The 12,005-nt window shown below is 54.8% G+C and overlaps 1 protein-coding gene across 1 annotated transcript; it reads right to left on the bottom strand.

Moving 5' to 3' along the window:
- Positions 1 to 268: 268 nt before the first annotated feature.
- OTX2 (orthodenticle homeobox 2) lies at positions 269 to 2,667 on the bottom strand. The gene is made up of 3 exons (XM_062577073.1): positions 2,571 to 2,667; positions 1,913 to 2,064; positions 269 to 889 (listed from the first exon to the last, which is right to left on the bottom strand). The coding sequence occupies exons 1-3, from the start codon at positions 2,665 to 2,667 to the stop codon at positions 269 to 271; spliced, it is 870 nt and encodes a 289-aa protein (XP_062433057.1).
- Between the last annotated feature and the right edge of the window lie 9,338 nt (positions 2,668 to 12,005).

Raw genomic sequence — 12,005 nt, 5'->3', positions numbered from 1 at the left:
CGTCCGTTTAAGGCCTTCTTCCCCCGTTTCCTCTTTCTTATTCCCTCTCCAGAGTGTCCGAGCAGGAGATGAAGCTGAATCCGGTCACACCGCCCCCGTCTCTCGGTTTTTTTGTTTTGTTTTGTCGTTGTTCGTTCGTTTGTCCGTTTGTTTGTTTAATTGTTTTCTCTTTAATTTAACCAAGACCTGACTAAAACTGGAAAGTTCAGCCCAGCGCGTTTGTCGCCGTCGCGGTTTCTCGGCGTAGCACGGAGGTTCCCGCCGGCCTTCACAAAACCTGGAACTTCCACGACGACGTCTGGTCCTTATAATCCAAGCAGTCAGCGTTGAAGTTTAACTTCCAGGAGGCGGTTTGGTCTTTATAATCCAAGCAATCGGTGGTTGAGTTAAAGCCCAAACTCGAGGCTCCGTAGCCCTGGGTGGAGAGGGAGGCTGGAGACTGGTTGAGGTGGCTGGTGACGGCATTGGCACCCATGGGACTCAGGGTGGCCCCCGGTCCAGGGAGCTGGTGGTGCATAGGGGTCAAATAAGATCCACAGTCCATCCCTCCAAAATAGGAGGTCGAGCCAGCGTATCCTTGGCTGTACCCTGATGCCTGGGTGTAGGTCATGGGGTAGGATCTCTGCATGCAGGAGGAGGAGGTGGACAGGGGGTCTGAGAGCGGGGAGATGGACGCCGGGCTCCAGATGGACACGGGGGCGCTGCTGCTGGAGATGGTGGGCACCGAGGTGCTGGAGGGGGGAGTGAACTGCCCGCTGGTCCCGCTCTCCGAACTTACTTCCCGCGCCGGCGAGTTCTTCTTTTTGGCCGGCCTCACTTTATTCTGGCCCCCGTTCTGCTGCTGCTGCTGCTGCTGGCGGCATTTGGCTCGGCGGTTTTTAAACCACACCTGGAGATGGGGTGGGGGGGGGAGAGAAAAGCCTCACGTTAGGGACATGGAGAAGACCCCAAGGAGGGGAAGAGGTGCCGGAGGGGAGGCCCTGGGGGGCGGCAACAGCTCCCCGCAGCAGCGCGCGGAGCTTCGCCGCCGCCGCGGCCTTACGGCATCATTAGCAGCAAATCAAACTGCTTAATCAGGTCACTTTTGGGGGAAGCGGGGGGAACCCCTCCCTCTTTGCCGTTTGCCAGCCGGGGACCCCCAGGAATCACCATTTAAGGCCTATTGAAGTCAAGTCCTTAATTAGAAACAACAGAGCATCGGAAAGGGAGGAAATAATTAGGGAAACAGAGGAAGTGGTGGTGTGGGGGGAGTAAAGATGGCTCATTTACTCTCTAAAGAGGCTTGCTGCTTCTCTCCCCCCCCCCAGCCAGGGCTGGTCCCCCAAGTCTCTCTCAAGCTCCCCGGGCTGGGATGGGGCTGGCCATGGGCAGCAGAGGAGCCTTTCTCCCAGGCCTGCAAAGGGGGAGCTTTGGGGGATGGCGGATTTGGGGTCAGGCGAGTGGGAAAGCCTCCAGTTTAGATCCAGGTCCCCAGTTTCCAGGCTCAGCTGGGACACGGTCGCACGCGTATCAAACTCCTGCGGGACAGGCTGGGGAGGGCTGGGATTTGGCCCCTGGGCCAAGGCCCCTTGCGCAGCCTGGGGATGCTGGGGGGCAGCCGGTGGGGTGCAGGGACGGGTGGGCCCAGGAGCTGGGACCCTGCCACTTCGGAGACCTCCGCGCTGCACGCGCACCCCCTTGCCAGGCAGGGAGGGGAGGGCAGGCTGGAGCTGAGGGCAGGCAGGTTTCCACCATGTCACCCTTGCAACCTCTCTGCCTTCCCTCACCCACCTGCGAGCTCCCCGGGGCCCCCCGAGGGAAGAAACCCTGGGCTTGTTACCCATCCAGGGTGGCCCCGTCCCCCAAAGTGGCACTGTCACCTCCCTGCCAGGTGGTGCGGGGAGGGGGGGACAGGGGGGATCCCGATTCCTACCTGCACTCTGGACTCGGGCAGGTTGATTTTCAGCGCCACCTCCTCCCGCATGAAGATGTCGGGGTAGCGGGTCTTGGCGAAAAGCGCCTCCAGCACGTCGAGCTGCGCCCGGGTGAACGTGGTGCGCTCCCGCCGCTGCTTCCGCGGGGTGGCTGCGAAGAGGGGCCGGCGGCCCCGGCCGTCAGCGGGGCGCCCCTCGGCCCGGCGGGCGGCCTGCCCTGCCTCCGGCCCGCTCCCCAGGCGCCTCCCCTGGAAGGGGCTCTCCAGGGCCTTCTCCATCCCGGTGCCTCCCATGGAAGGGGGTCTCCAGGGCCTTCCCCATCCTGCGGCCAGGTCCTTGGCTGCTTCCTTGCAGCCGTCTCCCCCTCCCCCCCGATGTCCCTTCCCCATTTCTCCTCTGTGGCCTGGAGCAGCAGCATCTGTTGCCCACCTCCGGCATGAAGCCATCCCGTTTTCAAACCCCTTCCTGGATGGCGAGTCCAGGAAGGGTGGAAGAGGGACCCTTTCCCCCACCGGCCATCAGCCCCTGGGCATGTTGTGCCTCCTCCCCCTCCCCAAGGCCTGACCACTTCCCCTCCTCGGCAGATCCACGAGGGGCAGAGCAGGAATTGGTGGTGGTGGAAAGCGACGAGAAGGAGAAAAAAAAAATGCGGCTTACCGGGGTAGCCGACGGAGGGATGCAGCAAATCCATGCCCGAGGTTGTGAGACTCAGGCCATTCACTGCGTAAGGTGGTTGCTTAAGATAAGACATCATGCTAAAGTTGTGGCGGGGAGGAGAGCGGGCCGAAACGCGGGCGCGGGGGGCCCTGCCTGCCCGGGCGGCGGGGCGGCGGTGCCGTCGGGCCGGGGCTCCCGTCGGGGCCGGGGGTCCTGCGGGCGAGAGGCAGGGTTAGGCGGGCTGCTGGCCCCGCATCGTTCGTCGAGTCCGCAGCCAAACCTTCAGCTCTTAAAGCCGGACCCCCAGCCGGCTTGGAGAGCAAGGGGGAGACAGACTAGATAAACGGCATCTCCCCCCCGCCCCCCCCCCCAAAAAAAAAAAAAAAAAAAAAGCGAGGGGGAGAAGGGAGGCGGGGGGAGCTGTTACATCCCATCCAGTAATTACAACCCGCTCTGCACCCGAACAAAACCCCCCCATGCCTTCAACTGCTCGCATTGTATCGCTACCCCGGGCATTTGCATAGGATTCCCGGCCGGGCACTAGCTAATTGTCTCAAGGAAAACTTGATTGGGGCCATTGGCAGACACAAAGGACCCCTCGGCTAAATAAATAATGCAGATAACAAAGCCCAAGGGTGAGAAACAAAGAAACAATTCAAGAAACCTATCTCTCCCCTAGTCTTTTGCAAGGACTTTAATTATCCCAGGTTTGGGCAACATTCAGACCTTCCTTCCCTCCCCCCCCATCCTCCTTCTCTCCCCCCCCCCAACTTTGCTGCATTTCAGAGCTCAAATGCCCGCTCGGGAAGAGCCAAACTTTTCTGCTCTACCGCGATCATTCCCCGTCTGCAGTAATTTCCACCGGCCATTTGCACCTAATTAGTACTCCGGGTAATTAGATTTGGAGGCAAGTAACAGATTTATTAGGCTTTCAAGCAACTCTTGATTACGCAGCTAAAGCTAAACAAACAGCTCGCTGCGCGGCGCGGCCGGGACGCCGGGTCCCCCCGCTCGGCGCCGGGGGCTCCGCAGCTGCCGGGGGCCGGCGGGTCGGGCCCCGCGTCCCCCCCAAACACGGGCTCCTCCGAAACACGGCAGACAAAGCGCCAGGGGCCAGCCCGTGGCTCTTGAAGAGGTTACACTGGTCGGTTCCACCTGGAAAGTCTCTTTTTCTCCCCCCCTTTCCTTTTCGCACCCAAATCTCGCTCCATTCGCGGCGACCGTCGGGGAAAAAAAAAGAAAGAAAAAAAAAAAAAAAAAAAAAAAAAAAAGCAGTGGAAAAAGTTTCTCCCGCAAACACCTCAAAACCCAATTGTTTCAGCCAGCAAGTTCACCCGCAGCGGAAGGCGCCGTCCCCGGAGGCGCGGCCGGTCGGCGCCCGCGGAGCGCTGCGCGCAGGCGGAGGGGCCCTGCGCGGCCAGCCGCCCCCCGCCTTATTTCCAGCGCCGTCGTTTTTCAACGCGTGGCCAAAGTTTCCCTCCTGCGCGGCGGGGAAGCACTGGCGCAGCCTCTGCTTTGCTAAACACCGGCGCAGGTAGCGCGCATCTAGCGCGGCTCGGCCCTGCTGCCGCCGAGGAAGCACGGGGGCCGTTGCGCGCTTTTAACGCCGGGGTGGCGGGGGAAGGCGGGCGTTGAAGGGGGGCAGCTTGGCGCAGGTGGGATGCGCGCTCCGCACCGGCGCAACTTGGGGCGCTCGGCCGCGCAGGCTGCGCGGGAGAGCAAAACCGATCTCGAGGCACGCTTAAAAGACAAGCAAGCAAACAAAAGAAAGCAGCTACCTGCCCCTAATAATAATAATAATAATAATAACAACAACAACAACCAGCTTTCTAAAGCCGGTGCAGCCGGCGGAGCCCGCGGGCCGCCGAGGCGCCCGCGCAGCGCGGCCGCCCGCGGAGCCGCTCTCCGCCGCCCGGGCCGCGGCCGCGCAGCCCGGGGCCGCCGCGGAGCAACGGCTCCGCTCCGCAATCTGTCACCTTTCCCCCGCCTCTCCCCCCGCTTTCGCCAGGATCCCGGCTACCAGTTGCTCTGCCCTCGCTCAATAATAATTACCCCGTCCAAGAATTAATTATAATAAATGTTTTCTTGATAAACTAACGAGATAATCCGGGCGGCACACGCTCCCTAATTACGGGACAGCGGCCGCGGCTCTGCTGATCACTCGGGCTGATTAATGCGAGGGAACAAAACGCGGCCGGGCCGGGCCGGGCCGGCTGCTGCGGGGGGCAGCGCTGCCCTCCCCAGGGCTGCCGGCGAGCGGGGCCCCCCCCGGGGGCTCGCAGGAAGCGCGGGCACCCGAGCACAGGCAGGAAAGGCAAATTTGGGGGGGCTCGTTTTACAAGCAAAAGCTCAGATTTCCAGCCTTGCGCTGGGCTCCTCCGCGGTTGTTTTTCAAATTTATTTTTTCTCTTTTTTTCTCTTTTTTCTTTTTTCTTTCTTTCTTTTCTTTTTCTTTTTTTTTTTTTTTTTTCTCGGAGGGAGGGATGTGATGTGCCGTTTCCCTGCGCGGCGACGGAGAGCGGCACGCCCGGGCTCAGCGCCCCGCGCCTCCGCGGCCCTGCGCGCGGCTCCGCGGCCTCCGCGGGCAGCACCTCTGCTGCCGAAGCGCTTGCCCCGTCGCTCCCTCCCCGCCAGCGCCAGATCGCATTTTGCAATTGCTCTTTATAAGAGTCGCATTAAAAAAAAATAATAATAAAGCTCAACTTCTCGGAGGGTCCCCATGGAAATAAATCCCTCCAGCAAAGGAGGTTTTAGCACTAAAGAAACTTGCCCGCCAGGACTTCTCCGGCGCAGCAGAGCGGGTTTTGCGGGTGCGACCTGGAGGAGGCGGACTGCGGAGCAAGGCGCGCTATGCCCGGGTCGGTGCCTCTCGGAAGCGCCTTCCCAGAGCCGCGTAACGAGAAGGAAGGTGCGGAGCGGCTCCAGCCCCTCTCGGACCCGCAGGCAGCTCTCGCCGCGCCGAGTCGCCCGCGCCGAGACACGAAGCTCCAGCCCCAAACGCGTTTCTCCCCGTCCTGCTTCCAGCCTAACTCCGGCCGCCCCGAGGGCTCAAAGCCACCTGGGCGAAACGACTTTGCTCAGTCTCTGCATCGGTGCGGGGCCGGGGCGGGGGGGGGGGGGGTGATCTTAGGTAGAAACCGAAGGAAGGCGAGAAATGTCTTTCCAGTTATTCCTAATTTCGAAAAGTCCAGGTAGGGCCACGGGAAGAGTCAAAGCGCAAAGGATCAGGCCGGAAAAAAAAAATATATATATATATTCCCGCAAGGAAAGCGCCCGTCTGCAGAGAAGCGCAGCGGCCGCTCGGCGCAGAACAACCCGCGCCGACCTGCGCCTGCCCACGGGGGACACCGCGGGGCCGGCAAAAGAAAGCGAGGGGAGAAAATTCGTGGCAAGGGTCTCCCCGCCTCCTCAATTACCCGCTCCGCTCCCTTGCATTTTCACGAAGCTGCTGCCCCTGGGCCCGAGGCGAAGCCCCGCGCCACGAGGGCTCCGCGCAGGGACGAGCGGCCGCGGCCGGCCCGGCCCGCAGCCGCCCGCCTAGGCGAGCACCCTCTCGTTAAAAATAATAATTTGAATTTTCCCCCTCCCTTTTATATTTTATTTTATTTTTTATATTTTTGCTCGGCAGAGAGGGGAAAAAAAAAAGAAAAAGAAGAAGAAGAAGCCCGACGGCAAATGCCCCCGAGGAAGGAAAAAAAATAAAAAAAATAAAAAAAAAACAAAGCCAAAAACCAAACCGCGGGTGGATCTCACTTACCTGCGAGCCGCGCTGGGGCCGCGGGCAGGGCTGGGGGGCGCCGGGTGCAGCCTGCTCCCCCTGATCCTCGCCAAATTCAAGGGTCGGGCTGAGCTGGGAGAGAAAGCACAAAGCGGGAGGTTAGAGAGCTCGCATCATGCACATGCCCACGAAATCGGAGGAGGAGGAAGGGCGGGGGGGAAGAGAGAAAAAAAAATGTTTGGAAAAGAAGAATAAATGAGGGAGAGAAGGGCGGATGGTGCAGGAGAGGGATGCAGGGATGCTCGAGGTCTGGGCTCGGTACATACAGAGCTGGCCGCTGCCGGAGCTGGTCAAGCGATTTTATTTTTAATAATAGTGGCAGGGTGCGTTGGAGCTGAGGTCTCTACCTCTCTCGGGGAGCTTTGCTGAGAAAGCGCCTCTCTGGCAACTTTTTGACGCAAACTCTCCAACCAATGGCAGGGAGAGAGTGATTGACACATCTAAGCCAGGGGGAAAATAATAAAAACACACAACAGGGGGAGGAAAAAACAGGCCGCTGCTGTACCGGGGGGACAATCAAGCGAGAAATAACAGCCACCGAAATGACACGAGAATATACATTAAAAGAACCTGCTCGATTTAAAAATACACATTACGGACCGGAGCATATGAACTCGTTGTACCGTTAACGTGACGGACAGCAGAGCTCGCGTTGCCCGGCAAAGCAGGGGGGTGGCACAGGGCTGGGGGGGCTTAATAATAACAACAACAACAGATATTAAAATATATAAGTAAACATTTTTTCGGGGGGGGGGGAAGGGGGACAGGCCATCGGCGGAGCAGCGCGGAGTGGGGAGAGAGGAGCCCCCGCCGGGGCAGCGGTGAGCCCGAGGGGGGCCCGGCCCGGCCTCCGCGGCCGCGCAAGTAGCGCCCTGGGGCGAAGTAGCCACAGGGCGAGGGGTACCCAGGGGAAATGAGCCACCAGCCATCCCGCGGCGTGTGTATATAAGTACACACACACATATATATATTTATATTTATATGCATGCCCAGTGTAGAATGGGACCTGTGCTGGGGAGTGGTGGGGAGGCGCGTCGCATTTGCAATTATGGGCATGCAAATATTTTAAGATAAATAAAATCAGTGCAGCAAAGGAGTTTGGGGGCTGAGAAGGCAATGAGAGGGAATATTCGCCCATTTCTAGCTGCGGTCAAACCCTCGGCGAAACTGGGAAAGAAGCCGCTCTGGAGGGCAGCGGGCACGGGACGGGCTCAATCTCAGCCCCATCTCTGCCATCAACTTTTTCCTCCTGTAGCGCGTACCCGGTCAAACCAGCCCTTAAGAAAAACCTTTAGGAAAAAAAAAAAAAAAAAAAAAAAAAAAACCTAAAGGATCCCGAAGATGGGAGGCATTTCAGCTCGGAGGGAAGGAGAGACTCCCCCCACCCCCGCCTTGCACACACTTTCCTCACTTCTGACAATAGGGGAAAAAAATGAACTGGCTCGATCATTTTAATGTGGCGACCTATGTTAATGAAGTTATAGTAATTAATTCGCCTCTTTGTGACTCTTTCTGAGCCTGGCTGTGTGCAATCAAATGCAGTTGTCCTTGGACTTAGCGCAATTAAGGGCTGCTTTCGCTGCAGCCCCAGTTCGTGGTTTGTAGGAGCAGGTTTCGGATGCTCGAGCTTCTTCTTCTTCCCCCCCCCCCCCCTTTTTTGCCTTTTTTTGCCTTTTTTTTTTTTTTTTTTTTTTTTTTTGCTTTTTTTCCTTCCCTCCGAGAGAAGAGGAGGAAGGAGGGGAGAGAGGGGGGAGAAGAGAAGAGAAGGGAGGGAAGAGAGAGGAGGGGAAATTAAACAAACAAACAAACAAACAAACAAAATAACCCCTCGAACAAAAGCGAAGCAGCCTCTGCCCGCGCCGGCTCCGCGGCGCAGCCTCGCCTGCGCCGGCGGCTTCCGCGCCGCGGCTCGGCGCAAAGTTTGTGCGCGGGGGCGGCCCGGGCCCCGCGCTGCGCCCATCCCTCCGCGGTGCCCCCGCTGCTTTCATTTTTTTTTTTTTTTCCCCAGAGCCGTGATACTTTTTTTTTTTTCTTTTTTTCCCCTTTTTCATTTTTTTTGGCTGGGGGGGGGGGGCGTTGCAGCTCCTTGTCCCTTTGCAATTCCCTCCGCCTCTTCCTCACACACACAACTTGCCCGGAGAGCTGTGCCTGGAAAATCCTTCCCTCTCACCTCCCCGCATGTCGGCTCCGCCACGCCACCCCTCAGCCTCTCCTTTAGGAGAGCAACAGTAATAAATATCCCGATTCGACCCTTCCCCCCCCCCTTCCGCCCCGCTCCACTCCTTTGCCATCATCTCCCGCCCCCACATATTATTTAATAACCTTAATCCACCTTGGAAGAATGAGAGAGATAATTCGTTCCCGTGTATCCTGACCAGGAGGGTATTTTCGAAATCGATTAAAAATAAAGGGGGAAAGGGAAAAAAAAAAAAAAAAAAGAAAGAAAAAAAGAAAAAAAAAAGAAGAAGAAGGAGAGAGCGAGCGAGGGGGTGTTCGGGGGCTGGAGGAAGCCGAGCTGTGGCGGAGGCTGAGCCAGGCAGAGAAATCCAAATCAGCGCCTGGGAGAAGCGCCGGGAGGGCCGGGTGGGAAGCGCAGCCCCCGCCGCCGGCCGGGCGGCAGCGCAGCCCGAGCGCGCCCGCGCTGCCGCCCCGCGGGGCAGCGGCGGCGGCTCCGGCCCTGCGCGCAGCCCCGGCGCAGCCTCCCCCCTTCGCCCTCCAGCCGCACAACTTCGCAATAATTCGCGCGGCCAATAAAACAAGTGGCGGAGATGGACAGTGTTACTTAAATAAACAAGGGTCTCTTTAAAATTCTCATCCACTTCAGATGTCTAAAGTAAGATTGTGATGATTTTGTCACGGTTTGGTAAATTTACCCCTTTAAGAGGCTTTCATAAATCCCAGAACACACCTTCAGCCAGATTTGAATATAGATTTAGGTTTTAAAACCCAGAAGCTGGGAACACCGCTTTATCAAAGAGAATTTCCCTTTAGCTTAGCAATGTGTTGGAATGGCTCTTGCAAAGATTGGATCTGAGAGGGGGAAAAAGGGGGAACCTTCTTTCTGGAGGAATTCTGCACAGACTTTGCAGCTGCTTCTGCCTTCAGTCAGATGGAGCTAATGGAAAAGTTGCAAAAAAATTTGTTGCAGCTGTAGGAACTCGCGATTTTTATTTTTTTATGTTTTTTTCCCCCAAAAAACTTTCCAATCTCTTCTGTTCAATTTGGAAACAATTTCAGAGCAGGTACAGTCCCAAAGAGCCAGACTAGCTCGGGATAACCGGGGAGTGAGTGGATATGTGTGATTTGCACTCTAAGAACTTTGTACTCAGAGAACCAAAATCTGCTTCTGGGATGAAAAGAAACTGTAACTTCTGATTCTCAGTAAGTTCCTGAACTTCCGATGCCAGTTCTGTTACATATACATTCATTCTTTTTTTTTTTTTTCTCTCTCTCTCTCTCTGCATAGATGTGTTTATCTGTTCTTTTTCTCTGTATTTACTTTTTCTTCCTTTGGTGTAATTTTCAACTCTTCTTACTAACGCGACCGTTTTGCAAGTGTTTTTGTTGCCGTGTGTATTGCCCAACAGGCTCGTCGCGCGAAACTGCGGGGTTTGTATATTATGATAAAGGAAGAAATCATTTATTCAGGTTAGGCGAAAGTTAAGGAGGCAAGCGAAACCCAAAATGAACCGATTTATTATTTGTCATCTTTGTATCTCTGCTCGGCGCCGGAAAGCGATGCATGCTACGCACTTTTAAGCTTTTCCCTCATCGGATTTGTGTCTAGTTAAAATATGCCATACTTTTCCTTTAAGTTTATCTGCAATTCAATAGCGCGAAATTTTTCCTTTCTACTCTTCCCCCCTCCACACACACTAAATCTCCCTTTTGGGGATGCATTTGAAGCGCCACCGGCAAAGATCATGAGCCACTTCGAGAAAGGGCAGGATTCGTTCTGAAATGCTGGGATGCTTAAAAAAAATAGCCCCCTTCTTCCGAGCATCTCGGAGCTGGGTGACAGAGCCATCACCTCCTTTGGGGAAGGGGGTGGGTGGGTTGTTTTGTTTTCCTTAAAAAAAAAAAAAAAAAAAAAAAAAAAAGTCTTAGCCTAGATGAAACCAACTTTCATAATTTGGGGAGGGGGGAAGGGGAAAGGGGGAGAGGAGGGGACGGCGGAGGTGTTGAGCTGCGATGGGGAATTTGCACAGGACTCGGTGCATCCTAGAGCCAGACAAGTCCTAAAAATGATACCTTGAGTGCACAGAGAGAAAGTGAGGTCAGCGCTTACACCTGAGGGAAGGTCTTCTGTGGCCTGGAGCCTTCTGGAAGCCCTCTTCTGCCCCTTAACCCCCCCTCCCCCCCCGAAAAGAAAAGAAAAGAAAAGAAAAGAAAAGAAAAGAAAAGAAAAGAAAAGAAATAGGGAAATAAATGAACGGCACAAATGCAAAAAGTGCCCGGGGAGGGCAGGGTGCGGGCGCTGGCCGAGGGGTGCGTGTGCGTGTGTGTGTCTGGGTGTGTCTGGGTGTCTGTGCTGATGAAAGGCGCTAATACTGCCGGTTTACATAATTTTTCTCTCCAGGCCATGAAGTTACCTTGATGAACAGTTTTCTACAGCAATCAGATTATAGCTCCCAACCCAGATATTAAAATAACGGTTACAGTCCTATATCTTGCATGTTGGCAAACTTGGTAGAAATGAAGGGGTCGAGGGGTAGCGGGGCAGAGAGAGAAAGAGCCAGAAAAAAAAAAAAAAAAAAAAAAAAAAAAAAAAAAAGGAGGGGGTGTAAGGAAGAAGAAAAGAAAACGGCAGAGAAGCTTTAAACTAGTCTTTCGTTTGTAACCTTTTACAACCTTTATTTCCCGTATATGAAAAGCTCCTTTTATTGAGACCCAGAAAGAACTCCCCCCCTTTGGATTTTTAATTAGAGTCCATCAATTGCAGCCATATATATAAGAATCGATATAAAGTAATCCGTGGAGATGGGCTAAGGTTTTAATCGAAAATCTTCTTTGCCATTCTTTGCAGATCTTTAGCCGCTGGCTGGTGGAGAAACAAATGTTCATTAAAAAATATATATATATCCCCCAAGCCCCCAAAGCACCCCCCAACCGAACAAAGCCCCAGCACAGAAAGCTTGCAAAAGATCAGAAACCAACTGTTGTTACCATATGAATAAGAAATTACTCTTATGGTTAACTTCATTCTCTCCCTTGCACTTGCTGCTGGCTGTTTTCTATACTGGAAACTCTCATACTAGCTCCGAAGACCACAGCTAAATGTTCCTTTCTTAAATTGTATACGAGTAATATTATTTTTCTTGCAGAGGAAGGGGTCTGTTTTGCGTGCCCATGTGTGTCTGGTAGCAAGGATCCCACAAGTATAACACTGCGGTGAAATCTAGACACCAGCCCCTTGCAGCCTCTCACAGAGTCAGAAATACCACACTTTCTTTTTCGCACTGCGTCTCTCTTTCTCTCTCTCTTCGTTTTTGTTTTTAGTGTTTTAGATTATGCAAAATTTAACTCTTTGCCTTCACGATACGGACTATTTATTTTCCAGTGTGAAAAGAAAGGAAGAAAAATCCCAGCTCTCCAAAAGCTTCCCCCAAATCCAAGCGTCTCTTCTTTCTAAAGAACTAGGGTTATTTTTCTCTAGG

The sequence above is a fragment of the Rhea pennata genome, chromosome 5 (genome assembly GCF_028389875.1).
Source record: "Rhea pennata isolate bPtePen1 chromosome 5, bPtePen1.pri, whole genome shotgun sequence".
NCBI lineage: Eukaryota > Metazoa > Chordata > Aves > Rheiformes > Rheidae > Rhea > Rhea pennata.
This window is presented reverse-complemented; position numbering and strand designations above follow the sequence as displayed.

What these genes read in the sequence shown, in the direction of transcription:
- OTX2 (XM_062577073.1), bottom strand. Translation starts at nt 2,667, where the DNA reads ATGATGTCTTATCTTAAGCAACCACCTTACGCAGTGAATGGCCTGAGT. An exon ending in TCCCTCCGTCGGCTACCCCG is followed by an intron (nt 2,065 to 2,570) that starts GTAAGCCGCATT and finishes CCCTCTTCGCAG; the next exon opens with CCACCCCGCGGAAGCAGCGG. An exon ending in TGCCCGAGTCCAGAGTGCAG is followed by an intron (nt 890 to 1,912) that starts GTAGGAATCGGG and finishes CCCCATCTCCAG; the next exon opens with GTGTGGTTTAAAAACCGCCG.